Raw genomic sequence first — 17,940 nt, 5'->3', positions numbered from 1 at the left:
TGTAAGAGGCGGTTTTGTCTATTTGATTCCATGCGGGTCTCTAGCTTCTAGGCCGGTGCCTGTTTCCAAAGTGCCCGTGAAGAAACGTTGAATGCATGAAAGAATCCACCCGATCACTTATTATTTCTGCCTTTCCAATGTCGTGCCGCAAGAGCAGAGGCAAGGAAGCACATGGAAAGGTCTTCCTTTAGCGGGTCGGACCCGAGGCCCCCAGCGATAACCGTATCTGCAAAGCGGGGAAGCCCATCGCTGGCAGCGCGCCGCGTCTTCCCGGAACAACGTGGGCGCAGGCCCGGAACTAAAGCACCCGTCTGGCCCGTTTCCCGGGAGGCCCGGCGCATGCGCAGAGCGCCGGCGCCCGTTCCTTCCTTCCGGCGGCGCCGCCCGGAAGCCTCGGCCCCGACTCCTCCCCCTCGCCGGCTCGGCTGTGGGTGCGGAGCCGGCCGGGTGAGGAGGCGGGTTAACGTCGGCGCTGTCGTTGCTGCTGCCGCCCCTCCTCCTGTTCCAGCCGCCGCCGCCGCTTCACGGCCGAGTTCTCGCGGCCCCCGCGGCGCCCGGCGTGTCCAGCTGCGCGGCCCGCACCCGCGTCCGCCCCGCCGCCGCGATGGCGACTCGCTCGTGCCGGGAGAAGGCGCAGAAGCTGAACGAGCAGCACCAGCTCATCTTTTTGGTCGGAGCGCACCGAGTACGGCAGCCGGGGCGGGCGTTGAGGGTCGGAATTCATCCGTAGTGTGTTCTAGTCTGGCTTTTAGCCGGAACCAGGAGGAATTTCATTATGTGAGTCTCTTGGACGCTGGGCTTCTGTTCCTGAAGCCTTTAATTCGATTCTCTCCGACCACCTAGCTGGGGGGAGTATATATGTGGACACTGGTTTGTATGCCCCTTAAACGTTGAAGGTGCAGTTTCAAGATCCAGAGACGAGAAGAACCTAATTTTAGTTTGTTCAGTTGGAGGGCTTTTGCCTCAGCCTTTGAAATAGAGGCGCTATTTTTAGCCTGTATGTTTTGGCTTTGGAGATGTGATGTATATTTAATGTCTTATAAGTAATCTCACGGGAAAAATGTTTCAGAGTTTTTTAAAAACAAACCTGTCCTACGGCTTGGCAGTAAAATCTTGCTTATATGTAGGTTTGGTTGGTTTGGTGATAGATCGGGGGTTCTCCAGAGCAGCAGTCAGCCTTTGGGAACGTCATTTAAGATTTCTGCACTGTTTGGCCTAGACCTTTCCTGAAGCTTTCCTGTTCTTCCTCGATAGTGTACAAATAAGTCACGTCTCAGTGGGCAGGTAATGTTTGATGAGACAGCCACACAGCATCGGCAGGTTCCTCTACTACAGCTCCCCGGCTACTGGGAGGTCCCGTGGCCAGACTGCAACTGGACCATTTGATGAGCACTTTTCAATATCATAGTAGGCCGCTTGGACCAACCTTATATTTACCTTTCAGGTGATGAGTTGGAAACGCCTGACTATTGCACTAATATTTCTTTACCTGATATTGATTATGTGTGTGGTTTTCGGGGAATACTGTTCGGTACTGAGGCTCAGTTGCTCACTTACCACTGCACTAGTAAAACCCTGGAAAATGGGCCTTTGAAAGGCCCGAAAAAGGAAGGAGCTGAGGTTTTATAGTATGCATTTTGAGTAATAAGTAGCATAGTTAGATAGAGATGCTAGTAAGCATTACATCTCTTCATTAAAAGTTGAATAAGTTTCAGCAGTTACTTTCCTTTATGTATAGAAATCATTCAAAAATAATTTTTGTTCGAGTTTCTTTCCGCCAAAGGGTATTTTGTAAAATCAGATTTTCACTAATGCTTCCTAAAATAATTTATAGGTTTAAAAAAAGCCATTATTTACCACATGTTGACATTTCCATTTACTCTTTTTGGGGTGGGAGAAGGAGAATCAGGTACTTCTCAAATTAGGACCAAAACGTTACTTCTTCTGACCGGAGGCATAGGGAGCGTTAGTTTTGCTCACTAGTTGGTCAGCAGATATGTATTGAATAGGTGTCTTTTTTATTTAGGTTTGTTTGGTCTTCTGTTTGTGTTTGAGAAGTGGAGAAGGTGGGAGAGAAGAGAGTAGTACCAAGTGCTCAAGGATGTGCTGTGAAAGGCGTGACCACCACAGTTATGATTTAGAAAGGTCACCACTTTTTCCTGTTGCTGATAAATCTAGAATAGTGTTAAAATGATCTAAATTATTTCACTGTTTTGTCTTAATCCTTCAGGGGAAAACAAATTACAGTTCAAACCACTTGTTGGTTGAATGAGACTTGATTTCATAGTTGTCATGATTGAAAAAAATGACATGATTGGGCAGTTGCTATGAGTAAATATATTTTGTAAAGTTTTTGAGTCTTTGGTATGATCCAGCTCCATTAGGGAGCTCTCTTAGTGGAATTCTTGGCTTATTACATGATTTTGGATCCATTATTATGTATGCCAGGTGACACAGTAAATGTAGGTAGTGGAATTCTGATTATATGTACTATTGTTTTTTTTTTTTTTGCGGTACGCGGGCCTCTCACCGTTGTGGCCTCTCCCGTTGCGGAGCACAGGCTCTGGACGCGCAGGCTCAGCGGCCACGGCTCACGGGCCGAGCCGCTCTGAGCATGTGGGATCTTCCCGGACAGGGACACGAACCCGTGTCCCCTGCATTGGCAGGCGGACTCTCAACCACTGCGCCACCAGGGAAGCCCGTATATGTACTTCTAAAAGACATGCTAAAGGTCTTATTTTACAGCTCAGTTATTATAAAGCAGTTCCATATTGTATATATGAATTGATGTTCTCCTCACTGCCTAATAAACTATATCAAGCTTTTCATATACTTTGAAGCTACTTCCTAGTTAATTCAATTTTCTTTCTTAAAAAGAATGCTTCCTCCACTGCTCTTTGTACCAGAGCTAAAGTTTAGGGCTAGAGATCGCCCTATTCTGTTGCCTTTTACTAACCAGCAGAAGTCTGTCATTTGGGTTGTGGAATTTTCTTACTGAGTCACCAGTGTGTGCTTCCCCATTTGATAGTGTTTGGGAGGTAAGGAAGGAGAAAAGGATGGCATAGGTGCCAGTTTCCTGCTCTTGGTCCTACTCGTAGCAAATCTGTTGAGAGACTGGAGAATAGGACAGGTAGATGGTACCGCCCGTCCTCTCCCTGGCCTCTTTTGGGGCTCCGTGGGAGTTTGAAAGCAGTTCTGTTGCTTGCCGGTTGGTGGCGCTTCACAGAGCCGTGAGGATTTGGAGCCAGACCCATGTCGACTTAAAAGTTTACTTTTCAGTGTTTAAAGTTTCGTTTGTGGTTAATGCTAGCAGTGATTCTGAGCACGTACGGGTTGGCATGAAAATGTGTCTAAGTTTTGGGGGGTCAGAAGCAGAAGGTGTTTGAACCCTAGAGACTGCCTGGTGTGGAGAGGTTAAGCTCTTGGCCCAGATCACCCACTCATTTCTTCACTCCAGACATCTTGACTTGAGGACACACTGCTGCGCGCTGTACTGGATTAGAGGACTGAACATGTTCCTAAGACCTGAAGGAGCTTGTTTAATAGGGGCTGCATTTTTGTGCATGAATAATTCCAAACCAGTGTGCCCAGTGTTAGAATAGTGGTTGTGAGGAGTGCCGCCCTCGCCACTTACTTTGGGCTGCTCTTCTCCTTGCACCCTGACTTTTGTGCCTTGGTTGTCTTCGCAGCTCCTAGAATGCTGTCTCAGGGCCTTTGCATATGATGTTTCTTCTGCCTAGGAAGCTCTCTAACAAGTTTTTACCTGGTCAGTTTACCTATCTTCCAGTTTCTGCTTAAGTGTCTCTTTAAGGGAAAGGATTCTCCTTGATCTTCCCAGGTTAGGCAAGGCTTCCGCTTATACATGTGAGACGCACCCTGAGTCCTTTATTACACTTAGCACAATTGTAATTAAACATTATTTGGGTAGTTATTGGGAAATCAGGGGTTGGGTTATAGCTTAAGAGGGAAGAGACCTCGTCTGTCTTGTTTTGCCTTGTAGGCCCAGCCCTTGGCACAGTGGGTGACATATGAGTTCATGCGACTCAGTAAATATCATTTGAAAGAGTGGATGTGGATGAGCACGGAGCTGAGGGCAGGCGGCAGGTGTGCGGACGTGAGTGCACATTTGGGCATGAAGACCAACCCGTTGGGAAAGACTCCCAGAAGCAGTCTCCTTTGATCCGGCTTTGAACGTGGGTGGGACTTCATCTACCAGGTGGAGAAGGAATTAAAGGGCACAGTCAGGTATATAAAACAACATGAGAGGTTTCCGTACAACCCTTTTTTAGGTAAAGTGTTTTTAAGTATGCTCAGCTTTGGTGGTGGCAGGTCAGAGGAAGAGCTGGAGTGGTGAGAGTTGGCTGGCAAGTCACCTGGTTGTGACAGTGGTCCCCGCAAGAGTGTAAGAGGACCTGAACTCTCTTAATGTGAATGTACCGTAAGTCAGACCACAGGGCAGGAAACAGAACCACCGTAGCTGTCATATAATTTCTATTAAGGAATAGGCCGCTCACAGCATCGTTGAAAGGGCTGGAGGAACAAAAGTCAGGGAGCCACTACTGGACTTCTGGTTTCAAGGGCACACGCTGTTGCCCCTGCCACCACTGCCCTGCTGCTTCTCCCCCCCGAAATGATCGGAGAACCAGGACTGAGGCTGCTGCGGCTAGTGTCTGTTAGACGTTTTTGTCGGTTGCCCTGACCGTAGAAAGATGGCCTCTGCTGCGCTTGTGCCTTCCACGTGCAGACCACTGGCCGACCTCATTGATATCCAGTCCCTTGCCTTCAAGGGAGCCTTTTAGCTTTCTAGCCTCTTCACAAATTAGAAACGTGAAATGGAGATTGTGAGGCCCAGTCCTAGAGTCCACTGTGGGTAGCTGAGGATGGGGAACATTTTTCATTAAGTGTTTGATACTTAAGAGTTCTTATATAAACCTATTTTAAAGTAATTCTCAGGGCTTCCCTGGTGGCGCAGTGGTTGAGAGTCTGCCTGCCGATGCGGGGGACATGGGTTCGTACCCCGGTCCGGGAGGATCCCACGTGTCGCGGAGCGGCTGGGCCCGTGAGCCATGGCCGCTGAGCCTGTGCGTCCGGAGGCTGTGCTCCGCAACGGGAGAGGCCACGACAGTGAGAGGCCCGCGTACCGCAAAAAAAAAAAAAAAAAAAAAAAATTCTTATTAAAAAGTAAAGTTCACCTTGAGGTGTTTATGATGATGTTGATGCTTGTAGGATAAATTCATGTAAACAGAAGTCTGTGATTATAATTCATCTAAAGAGACCTGCCAAGCTAAAAGTTCCCCCAGAATGCTAGGGGAACTTCAGTCTTACGGGTCCGTTTGTATAATTCTGTGGATCCCGAGGTTTTCCCTGATGATTATGTGCAGAGTTGTGGTGTTGGAGCCGCGATGGAAACCACGGGTCTCTCTGACTCATCAGTTTATAACTTTGGCTGCATGTGGTCCCCTGCTTTTTTCCTCCCAATACTACTACTTTGTCTTTTTTTAAGATTAAAATGTCCTTTCACTACTTGATTTCATTAATTAAGTAAATTTACATCTCCTTAATTCTTGCTGTACAAGATACGTATATTGCCCTTACTGACCTGTACAGACTTGAACCCATGCTTTCTATAAGGCAAAGTCAGATATTTGATATTGTAATTATATACTGACTACATTATAAACTCAAGCCTTTTCCTCCTGCTGCTGCTGCTACTGCTAGTGTTTTCCCTGGATAGAATCAACTCATTTTTCTCTCCATTTCTCAATAGGAGAAGATCAAAGAAACTTGGAGGCCATTTTGTTTAAGTTGTAGTTATTATCGAAAGTGTTGCCTGCCTTACATTCTGACCACTTTAAAGAGTTGATTTAACAGACTTAAATTTTGTTGGTAAGTCAGTATTTTCTGGTCACTGCAAAGATTAAGCATCATGTCAGGTACTGTCAAGCGTGCTAAAAAGTTTTGCACGTGGCACACAAAGTAGTTAGGGATCTCAATAGATACGAAACAATGATCAGTTAAATACTAATCTATTTGTAGATTATAAGTTCATTAAAAATGTAATATGGGGAGAACTCTCTGTGACTTGGAGAAGGTAAAACTGTAAGGTTGGAAGTTCAAATTAAAAAAAGCAAATAATATTACATACATACAAATAAATTAGATAGTGCTTCCTTCTTGCCAGGCACTGGTGTGATCATATATTTTACACGTGTTAATTAACATGTATAATAAATCCTCAAAACAATCTTTTGAGGTAGGTAATATTATTCTGTCTTACAAATGAGGAAACTGAGGCACACAGAACTTAAGTAACTTTCCCAAGGTCATACAGCTCGGAAGTGGTAGAGCCAGGAAGATTTTTTTTTTCGGCTGCACCGTGTAGCATGTGGGGTCTTAGTTCCCCGAACAAGGATCAAACCCGTGCCCCCTGCAGTGGAAGCGTGGAGTCCTAATCATTGGACTGCCAGGGAAGTCCCAGGAGTTTTTTCATTAAAATTTTTTTGGTGGCTACCATGTATTTCAAGCACTTCTCTAGGAGCTGGGAATGAATCAAGGAGCAGGTAGATGAGGTCCATTTTAAAGGATCTGTTGGTCTGTTGGAAGCAGGACTGATTGCAAGGTCGGCCCCTGGCTGGCATCGGGCCAGGGGGTAGGGGTGGGGTTTGGATTTGGGAAGGGTCTCACCGCCCTAAGTGATAAGCCAGTCACTGTGGCTAAACTCTTCATACAAATAGTGTGGTTCATGCTGAACACCTGCCTTCCTTTTGGGAGTCTGGAAGTGGCATGTGTGGTAGACAAGCCCCTGGGCAAAACCCCTTGGCATGGAGTCTCTAGTGAGCTTCCCTGGTTGGTGACACTTCATACCTGTTGTGAGAACTCATTGCTGAGAAGCATATTCAGTGCAGCTCCACTGGAAGGGGACACCTGCACGTCTGTGCCTGATTTCTCTGCGACTTCGCTCCTTGTACCTTTTCCTTTTGCCAGCACGCTTGGTGGCCTTCTGCTGTAATAAATCACAGCCACGAATACAGCTGTATGTAGAGTCTTGTGAGTCCTCTTAGTGAATTACCAAACCTGAGGGTGGTCTTGGGAACCTCCCAACATAGTTGATAGTGTGTATTTTCCTCCAGTATGTTAAGAGACCATGTTGTCTCAGCTTATCTCAGTTTGGTCTAGAGCCCAGCCTGGGGGTGCAGCCCAGAGGAGCAGGTGTGAGTGTTAGGGGAAATTCCGACTTTACTGGGATGAGATAGAGGTGGGAATCTGGACTGTAGAGTCAAGATTTTGAACCCAGGAGATCTAGCTCCAGAGTGTATGTTAACTGCATGTTCCCTGTTTGAAAGAAAACATATGCTTTTGTAGTTGAAATTCTTGATAGAAGAGGTTAATTTGGGGAAGAGATTACCACCTTCAAGCTGACTTAAGGTATTTCTCAGAGAGATTATTGCCAAATGTATGCAAATGTGGACAGTGTTTAGTAAAGCCGGGTGTGAGTCTTAACAAGCTTTGCCTCTAACTTGCTTGGTGAACCTGTCCTTGTTGAGCCTTACTGCAAAGATTTATTTCATCTCCCTCATGGTCTGTGTTATTTCCTGAATTCCCTACCTGTGGTCACTTCTATGTCAGTATTTACTATTATTGTTAATTTAAAAAAATTCTATTTTTGAGGGTGTATAATTATTATTGAGGGCATGAAATAGTTTGGGGTCTTATTGAACTTTGGATCATGATCAAACCTTTATACTGTTTAAAAACTTTTCAATGATGACTTAGGTCTTGCTGAGCAAATTTACTTGGTATTAGTTTTAATTATCTCAAGGCATATTATGTAACTAACAGGAATATTCCTCACTGGTTGAGAGGTCCTGTTTTGTGGAATGTTTTCATTTTAATGCTTTCTTGGAGTAGAGTAAAATCAAAGAAATACCCCCTCTTCCAGTCAATTACTAAAGCCAAGACATGGTTTCATTCATCATTTTAAAGAAAAAAACCTATAGGTATATTACATTTTCAATTACTTGTGCACATTTATCAACGTCAGTGTTTTTTGCCTAAGGTGTTAGGTGGAGTTTTGTTAACTCTGAATGGCATTTAGCTGTAGTATCATATAGAAATGATTTTTTTGAAAATATTTTACTTGAAACAGAGCTTTAGATGAGGTGCTGTTGGAAATATGTGCTAATTTCTTGTTCACATGTATTTTGAGTGGTAAACGTGAGGACTCTGAGGGTCCAGAGGGGAGAGAATTATAAGCTTTCTAGTAATCTTCTATTCTCTTCGACATCCTCCTCTCCCCAACAGCTTTTGGTCTTCGTTTTATAAGAGATCCAAGTGATTGCTTCTAAGAGTGATTGGTAACAGACCTTCAGATGTCTGCCGTTGATCTTTTATAGAGTGCATTTCAAGGACCAACGATCATCTTGAACTCAAACTTAAAAAGAAAATAAAAGGAATTTTTAAAATTGTGTAGCAGATCGTATTTAGGATAGCTTTATCTTCCAATATAAGAAAATCTATAAAAAATTGTGGTTTAGTCTGGACTTTTTCTTAAAAAATTGAAGTATAGTTGATTTACAGTATTGTGTTAGTTTCAGGTGTACAGCAGAGTGATTCAGTTATACATATGTATATTTTTTCAGATTATTTTCCATTTAGGTTATTACAAGGTGTTGAATTTAATTCTTGTGCTATACAGTAAATCCTTTTTATCCATTTTATATAAAGTGGTTTGTATCTGTTAATCCCATAATTCTGACTTGTCCCTCCCCCAGCCTTTAGTGACCATATGCTTGTTTTCTGTGTTTCTGAGTCTGTTTCTGTTTTGTATATAGATTCATTTGTGCTACTTTTAATTTTTTAGTTATTATTTTTTGGCCGCACCGCACAGCTTGTTGGATCTTAGTTCCCCAACCAGGGATTGAAACTGTGTCCTCGGCACTGAAAGCGCAAGTCCTAACCACTGGACCACCAGGAAATTCCCAATTTGTGTTTTTTATTTTTCAGATTCCCCATATAAGTGATGTTATATATTTGTCCTCGTCTGGCTCACTTCACTAAGTGTAATGTCTAGGGCCATCCATGTTGCTGCAAGTGGCAATATTTCATTCTTTCTTTGGCTGAGTAATACGGTCTAGATTTTTTTAGTTCATGCATTTCTACTCTGGAAAGTTGCTTTTAGTGTAGGGTGGTGATGGTGCACGGTGCCAAAAAACTAGCAGAAGTGTGTTTATTGAAGTGAAATGATCATTCCTGGTATAGTAATTTCCTGTTGCTGGTATTACAAATTATCACAAACTTAGTGACTTAAAGCAACACAAATTTATCATCTTATAGTTCTGGAGGTTAGAGTCCAGAAAGAGTCTTACTGAGCTAAAATTAAAGGTGTTTCTTCTGGAGGCTGTAGGGGAGAATCTGTTTATCTATCTTTTCCAGCGTCTAGAGGCTACCTGAGATGTTTGCCTCCTCACGCCTTTCCTCCATCTTCAGGGTGTCATCTTCAGATCCTTTCTCTCTGCCTCTCTGCTTCCGTCATTGCTGTGATTACATTGACTTTACCTAGATAATTCAGGAGAACACCAGTGTCCTTAATTATTCCTGCAAAGTTTCTTTTGCCGTGGAAGGTGACATATTTACAGATCCAGGTATTGGACATCTTTGGGGCCATTATTCTGCTTACCACAAGTGAATTTGTGATAAAGTTGTATATTGAACCTAGATTTTTATAATAGGTACTGCTCTGGATGTACTTAAGAGGGCATAGGGTGGTGAAGTGAGTACAGTTTAAATTAGCCATTCTCACAGAAATTATTCTTAAAATCTCATATGCACACAAGAGTCATTTAACGAACTCTTTGCAACATGACCATTTATGTAGAAAATCCTTAGAAATTTATAAAAAAGGTATTAGAACCAGTAATTGAGTTTTCAAGGTTGCAGGAATCAAGGTGATTATAGAAAAATTAACTATTTCTATATACCAGCAACAAACAGTTGGTAAGTTGAAATAAAACTTACCATTTGCAATTGTAAAAAAATATGAAAACTTAGTGATAAATTTAACAAAATATATGCAAGACTTGTATGCTGAAAACTACCACAGATTGCTGAGAGAAATTAAAGAATACCTAAAGAAATGGAGAGATGTACCATGTTTATGGATAAGAAGACACAATCTTTTTAAGATTTTAGTTCTTTCCACATTAATCTGTAGATTCAATATGATCCCAGTAAAAATCTTAGAAGGCTATTTTGGTAGAAATTGATAAGTTGATTCTAAAATTTATAATGAAATGCAGAGGAGACCCCCAAATCTGAACAATTTTGAAAAAGCAAAAGAACATTGGGTTTCTTACACAACCTGTCTTCAACAATTAATAAAGCTACTGGGCTTCCGTGGTGGCACAGTTGGTAAGAATCTGCCTGCCAATGCAGGGGACATGGGTTCGAGCCCTGGTCCGGGAAGATCCCACATGCCGTGGAGCAACTAAGCCCGTGTGCCACAACTACTGAGCCTGCGCTCTAGAGCCCGTGAGCCACAACTACTGAACGCACATGCCACAACTACTGAAGCCCGCGCACCTAGAGCCCGTGCTCCGCAACAAGAGAAGCCACTGCAGTGAGAAGCCCGCACACCTCAACGAAGAGTTGCCTCCGCTCGCCACAACTAGAGAAAGCCCGCACGCAGCAACGAAGACCCAACAGAGCCCCCCAAAAAAAAAATATATATATATATATAAAACTACTGTAATCAAGACAGTGGTATTGGTCTAAGGAGAGACATAGATCAATGGAACACAATAGTCAAGAAATAGAGTCACATATAAGGTCAGCTGATTTTTAACAGAATTGCCAAGGTAAATTCAGTAGGGAGAGGTTAATCTTTTATACAACGACAGAATATTCCTCGACCTTTAACTCATACTGTGCTTGAAAATTAACTTGAAAGGAGTAATAAAAGTTGCTGAGATCTTGAGTTAGGCAAAGATCTCTTGGATAGGATACAAAAGCACAATCCATAAAGATAGAATTGAGAAAATGAACTTCATAAAAATTAAAAACTTTTGATTTTCAAAAGACACTGTTAGGGGCTTCCCTGGTGGCGCAGTGGTTGAGAATCTGCCTGCCAATGCAGGGGACACGTGTTTGAACCCTTGTCTGGGAATATCCCACATGCCGCGGAGCGACTAGGCCCGTGAGCCACAGCTGCTGAGCCTGCGCATCTGGAGCCTGTGCTCCGCAACAAGAGAGGCCGCGATAGTGAGAGGCCTGTGTACCACGATGAAGAGTGGCCCCTGCTTGCCGCAACTAGAGAAAGACCTCGCACAGAAACAAAGACCCAACACAGCCAAAAATAAATAAATAATAAAAATAAAGGAATTCCCTTAAAAAAAATAAGGACATTTTTAAAATGAAAGAGAAAATCATAAACTGCAGAAAATATTATATCTGATAAGGACTCTTATTTAGAATAAGAAAAAATTTGTACTAGAATGTTAATAGCAGCTTTAATTCATAATAGCCAAACACTGGAAACAATCCAAGTGTCCATCAGTTGATAAATGCATAAACATACTATGGTACATCCATACAATGAAATAAAACTTTGCAATATAAAGAAACAAACTAGTGATACAGTCAGTAATGTGGATTGATCTTAAGAACGCTATGCTTAGTGAGGAATCCATACACAAAAGACTCCATGATATATGATTCCAATTATATGGACTTCTAGAAGGGTAAAACTTATTGAAAATAGATCAGGGGTTGCCAGGGATTGGGGGTGAGGGAGGGTAGCTCATTTTACTTTTCAAAAGTAAAATGCTGTACCAGTATGTTGTTTTATTCATTTGGCAGTATAACAATTGCTGTAGATTATATAGCAGGTTCTAAATTACTTTAAAAGTCTGTACAACTTATACACTCTTGAAGTAATTTTCCTCTTCCATGGTCTGAGTAAAGATTTTGCAAAAGTAGTACCCTTCTTTTTTTTTGCGGTACGTGGGCCTCTCACTGTTGTGGCTTCTCCCGTTGTCTATCAGAATACTAATGAGTACTTAAAAATAGTTTGGAAATTATTGGTTTAACCTTTTGTTTTTTCTTGGAAAGTCGTGTTATTCATACACGGCTCTGAAGTTCCTTATGGCGCCTTTAGAACGTCAGTTTTTTGGTGCCCCTAGGGTGCAGGATTTTCTATTAGGCACTATGATAATCTGTAGGGATGTAATGCAAATACAGTGTATAGATAAGATCGCCATAATATTCACCAGAAGAATGCCACTTAGTACTGTGAACTCTGAGGAGCTCTACGGTGTTTTCATTCTGTGATGTTGGAATTTATCTGTCGTGAGACCAGTGGCCCGCTTCCTAAGACTTGGAAATCATTATTTGAAGGAAATTCAAATCATAATAAGCAACCTGGGACCCTTGGGAGTCTTCAGTTGCTTAGGTTCCCTCCTTAGTAAAGCTTAGTAAAGCGCTTGAAGGCAGGTCTATGCCTACGTATCTTTTCCTTCTCCAGAAGGTAGTTAAGTTGGATTGTGTCTTTATTAGTTGTGTGTCTGCTGCAGTTTCTTGAAATTTGCTGAAAAAATTAAAATTTACTTGTTATGTGGTTGTACATATAAGGAATTCCCCTATCATAGATTCCCTGATTTTAATGGCTTTCTGTTGTACTCTGCAAAGATAAGTTATTGTTCTATTAATATGCCCTTTCAGCATCTAGAGTTTGTAATCACAGAGGGGTTTTCCTTAAGTTTATGGCTTTTCTTAATAATTCTTTGCTGCTGTTGAGTAAAATTCTGTTTTTTGTCTCAATGGAGATAGCGTACTCCACTCCAGTATCGGGGCTCATGATAGTAAGACATAAATTTGAATAGATATCTCCGAACAGAATTGTGCATCACATTTGATGGCAGACCATGGGGCATGACCTTGATAATAGGGAGCTGTACCTGCCAGTCTTAAGAGTGTGAAGAAGTCACGTCTTACATAGGTGGTTAGATTCCAAAATCAGCTTTAACTGTGCTTTACACCCCCTCAAAGAACAGTGCGTATGATTTTATGTCTGTAACCCTGGATAGTTATTCTTATGAAAACTAAAATCTCAGTATGTTAGAAGAGTTAGACTTTCATTAAAGGAAAGAAGAGGGAAAATTTCTGCATTTTGAACTGTTCTACTTAAAGTTAAATATCACGTTCCTAATGGTGAGTGGGGCATAGGTGGATATTCCTCAATTGTTTCTCCTTGATGGTGATGTCATATTAAGCTTGTATAATCTTAATAAACATGTTGATAAGTTGATAGGATTATCCATGATGGTTTTTGCATGATATAATGCATATGAAGCATTTATACAGAGTCTGATATATATAAGTAGTCAGTAAATGTTGGATGTGAATCCACAACCTTGCTTTTTGAACAGCAGAGAAAGGAGTGTGATTGGAGATAAACTGAAATGTGTGTAATTAAAGTCAGGTTCCTGAAATCTCTTAATTCTTAAGAGATTAAGAGATCTGTTGTCTGCCAGAGTGAGTTTTGAAGATAAAGAGAAAGCAGGTGCAGTCCTGTGTACAACTTCGCTGAACACTTCAACCACATCCATTTTACTAGGTATTTAAAGAGGAATCAAACATGGTACCTTCTCTCGAGGTGCAAAATTGTGTTACTGTGTTGACCAGAGCGCTTAGCCATGTCAGTTCTCTCTCCCATGAACAGAGTCTTTTCCTGCTTTCATAGAAGTACTTTGTGCGATTCCACAGCAATCCCAAGGGCATAAGAATTCCCACATTAGAGATGGGAACCCTGAGACTTTAACTTGGTCACAGTTGCTTTGGTGCCAGGATTCTGACTGAACTCTGACGAGACCCTCCAGGCCGTTGTGCTGCTTCTCATGTGAGATGTTTGTCTTGGTGTGCTGGAGTAGACCATGAGGGATTTTAAGAAACTGCTTTAACCACTTCAGATGCCCTGCTGGAGCCCTTTCCGTGTCTGCTTCCTGCCGACTTCTTGTGCCCACCTGCTGGATCCTTCCTAGGACCTGCAGGAGGAAGGAAGGTGGGCTAAGCTTCCTTGGAGCCCCCTGAAGCGAGGCTTAAAGGGCTCCTGGTTTCCAGGGGAAGGAGTGGGGGGGGGGGATTGTAATCTAGTGGTAGGAAGGTTGACAATCTGTATTTGTTTCATTTCATATTTTGTTTTATTGTATCTCATTTCATCGTATTTTATTTCATAATTCAGTAAGAAAACTGTACTGATGCTCTCTGTTCCCACCTGGAAGGATTTCAGAGTAATTCAGATGTGGGAAAGAAAGCTTGGGTGCCAGAGGGAGACATTTTGCAACACACATTTAAAAAGACATGGCAGTGTTGTTAACATATTGATATAAATGCTGAAGAGATTGTCATAGACGCACAGTTTTAAAGTGCCCTTTATAGCTGAATTTTAAAAATAAAGGAAAAAATACTTTTTGCTTTCTTTTTCCTCCCAATTACTTTTTAAGAGAATTGTCCAAGGTTTCAGATGTAAGAAAATTGCTTCTTCCTCTTGATTTTGGCTAAGTTTTATTGTTGTGAAAATTTTCTGAATTGTATTTATTTTAACATGTATAGATGTATTTGATTATTTCAGAAGGGTTAACTTTTTGATGTGGTTATTATAGGAAGTAAAAGAAAAAGATAAATTCTATTGAAATATTTGATACAGATACTTTCTCTTCTTTGTAATGTGGTTTCCTCTTCTGTTTCCATTAAATTATTATTTTTATATGTAAAGGTCACTAGTCTGTTGCTGCTATTACTTCCCCCGTATTGTCACATTCAAATAAATAATTTTTCCCTGTGGAAATTGTGCTCAACTATTGTACAGAAGCAGTTTTCCCTATCATTATTGACTGAAAATTAGTTATTTGGAATTTTTTAGTGGAGACAGCGGTTTCACTTCCGTAGATAAGACAAGGCTATCAGGTGGTTGCCTTCATTGGGCTTTTATCTCTTGTCCCACATTTAGGCAGTTACACTTCTGATTGTTTTTAACTTATTTGTTAAAGTATGCCTGTAAACAACAGGAAACAGTGAGTGGTTTTTACCTAAAATAAATGTTTTTCTAGTTTTCAAAAAATAGTGGAGGGGACTTCTGGATTTGGGTGTGGCTTCGAGACTGGAAGGAGGTTCAGGTGTCGCTCCGTCCTAACAACAAGGAAAAGCTGAGCAGGCTGAACAATCAACAGCTCTTCTTAGGTCTATCAGAAAAATGCGGTCGCAGGGCAAGCTGCTGACCCCCAGATTGCAGAGACAGGTGAATACAGAGAATCACAACTTCCATCACAACTCTGGGAACCAGTACTGAGCTGGGAAAACGCAAACTGCAATAGATGAATTGCTGGAGGCTCCCCCTGGGCGGACTCAGGAGGGCCACATATGTCTGTGAGCTCAACCTCAAGGGGCTCAGCGCAGTGCATGCCGGAGAAAAGCTTCTAGTGCTTCTGGCAGGAGGAGGGGAGAAGGAACCATTTTGAAATGCACCAGAGCGTTCTGTTCTTTTTAGCAAGGTAGGCCCTCGGGAGAAACTATTTAAATAGAGCTTAACTGACCCCGGGAAGGAAGTACCTAACTGCAGGCAGCTCTAGCCTTTCGAGTGATAGAAGGGAAGTCCCAACTCCTGCCTAATCTAGCCGTCCTGTCCACCCGAAGGAAGGGCGCGGGGGTGGTGGTGGGGTGGGGGAAGAAACGGAGAAGGTTTGTGACGTTCCCAGTACAGAGGCAGAGACTCACTGGCAAACTGAAACCTAGTCACAGGGCTATAGCACGCTCCACTCGCCAGCCCCTCACCACCACATTGCTGAGGCCTATTTACAGCAGCTTCTTTTACCCGGGAGGGCATGTCCGGCCGTCAGGTAAAAGCTACAAGGCATACTAGAAGGCAAAAATATCGTTGAGGTTCTTAAATTTCATAGTAAAACTGTTATCAGGTATTCGAAGTATGGTGATAGTCTGCAGCCCACACCTTGTGAGATATAAATGTAATTGGAAAAACCTGGAAAAATATTTTCATATGTTTAAACGAATGTATAAAACACATGTATATATTACTTAGTATGTAACGGCTAAAGTTACTATATGTTCAGATTGAATAAGCTTATTTATTCACATCAGATGTATACTAAATTCCTTTAGTCTAAAAGTTTTTATAGAGGGAGAGTATCAGTCCCAAACAATACTCACTGATCCGCCACAGCTGAGTAACAGATCTTTAGACCAGTACCACTCAGCTGAGCTTTAATCTCTATGGTACACCTTGAATATTTATTTTCAAGTTACTTTTAGAATTCACACAAAGTAAGGAGCATTATACTGATCAGAAGACATTTCATATATGTATGTGTCCCCTGAAAATATTTAAAGTAGAGGTTGTAATTATTATTTATGTTAAGCCTGGGTTTAACATCTCTTTACCAAGTCAGTGGTAAGGAAAAAGTTGGGAGTGGGGCTCTTCAAAGTTAAAAGGCACTATACTTTCTGAAAAAGTCCTTTACAAAAAAAATTTTTTTGTAGGCACATTTTTGGGAAGTAGAATATGTACTGAGTATTAGAGGACATTGAGAACTTACTGTTAATTTGGTAGGTGTGGTAATTGTGGTTATGGGGAAAAAACATATTTTTTAAAGCTTCATACTGAAGTATTTAGGGGGGTGATGTCTTTTGCCTGAAATTACTTTAAGAAGCTTCAACACACACAAAAGATGGAGATGGCAAAATATTAACAATTGTTGAATCGGCAGTGGGTATGTGGGTGTTCACTATACTATTCTTTATGTATTTCTGTATTTGAAAAATTTTGATAATAAAAGTTAGGAAAAATTTCTAGTTTTTGTGCCTAAGGAATAAACTCAAACAAGCCATCAGCAAATAAGGAGGACCCTTCTGGACTTAAAAAATGTTCAGTTCACCTTGCTGTGCATTTTTTTTCCTCTTCAGTTAGAAGACTATATTAGTCATCTAGTCTTGACTGACAGTATGTATCTGGACATTTATGTAATCTCATACCGAATGACTGTTTTTCAACATCCTATCAACTATTCTGAACATGCTGGGAGTCTGTGTAAACATACCAAGAGAACAAAAGAAGTTAAAAAAAAAACCCTTCAAATAAACTATTATTACAAAGACAGTGATTAGGGAGTAAATAAATTAGCTGTTGGCTCTTTATGGTAGACCCTACTCATTTAAGGATGCTGGATCAGAAAAAGGATTATCATGGAGCTGTTTACGTACTGACTAGCTGTTGTTAAGAAAGTGTTTGAAAATGTAGTGATGAGTGTGGTACTAATTTCTCTTCTTCCTTATCCTGTTTTTTAAGAACACAATGAATGGCAACAAACCATGAAAATACACCAGAACCTCTAATGCTGATCCCTAACTTATATTTTATCCAGGGGTTACTTAAAGAAGTATTGGGAAGCAACCGCATAGCACAGGGAGATCAGCTCAGTGCTTTGTGACCACCTAGAGGGGTGGGATAGGGAGGGTGGGAGGGAGACGCAAGAGGGAGGGGATATGGGGATATATGTGTGCATATGGCTGGTTCTCTTTGTTGCACAACAGAAACTAACACAGTATTGTGACGCAATTATACTCCAATAGAGAATGTATTAAAAAAAGTATTCATTTCACATGTATTTTCTGAGCACCTCTTGTGCGTAAGGCATGGCTGCTCATTGCCATACAAATTGACGTTGTATAAGGCGCTAATGAATCCTGACCCCAGAGCTGTCTGTATTTAAGACTTTCCATCGTAGGGGATAGAAAAGGAACTAGAGTTAACCTAAGTAAAACAGCATTGAGCATTGTTGTTGTTTGTTTGATCAGAAGAGGGAGGCTTGCCCCCCCCACAGGACTCAGTTCTTGAATCTCTTCGCTTCTGTTTGTATTCTCTTCCTTGCCAGTCTC

General features: G+C 41.6%; 1 protein-coding gene across 1 annotated transcript in view; it reads left to right on the top strand.

Annotated features, from left to right (window-relative positions):
• Positions 1-411: 411 nt before the first annotated feature.
• SMAP1 (small ArfGAP 1) overlaps positions 412-17,940 on the top strand; it is a 147,850-nt gene continuing 130,321 nt past the window's right edge. The window contains exons 1-2 of the mRNA XM_024731903.1: positions 412-726; positions 15,685-15,887. Of these exons, the coding sequence (XP_024587671.1) occupies positions 605-726; positions 15,685-15,887 (325 nt within the window). The 5' untranslated portion in view covers positions 412-604. The remainder of the gene's footprint in view (positions 727-15,684; positions 15,888-17,940) is intronic.

Source organism: Neophocaena asiaeorientalis, unplaced genomic scaffold (genome assembly GCF_003031525.2).
Source record: "Neophocaena asiaeorientalis asiaeorientalis breed wild unplaced genomic scaffold, Neophocaena_asiaeorientalis_V1.1 scaffold450, whole genome shotgun sequence".
Classification (NCBI taxonomy): domain Eukaryota; kingdom Metazoa; phylum Chordata; class Mammalia; order Artiodactyla; family Phocoenidae; genus Neophocaena; species Neophocaena asiaeorientalis.
Note: the sequence above shows the minus strand (reverse complement) of the source record. Positions and strands in the feature narration are given on the sequence as shown.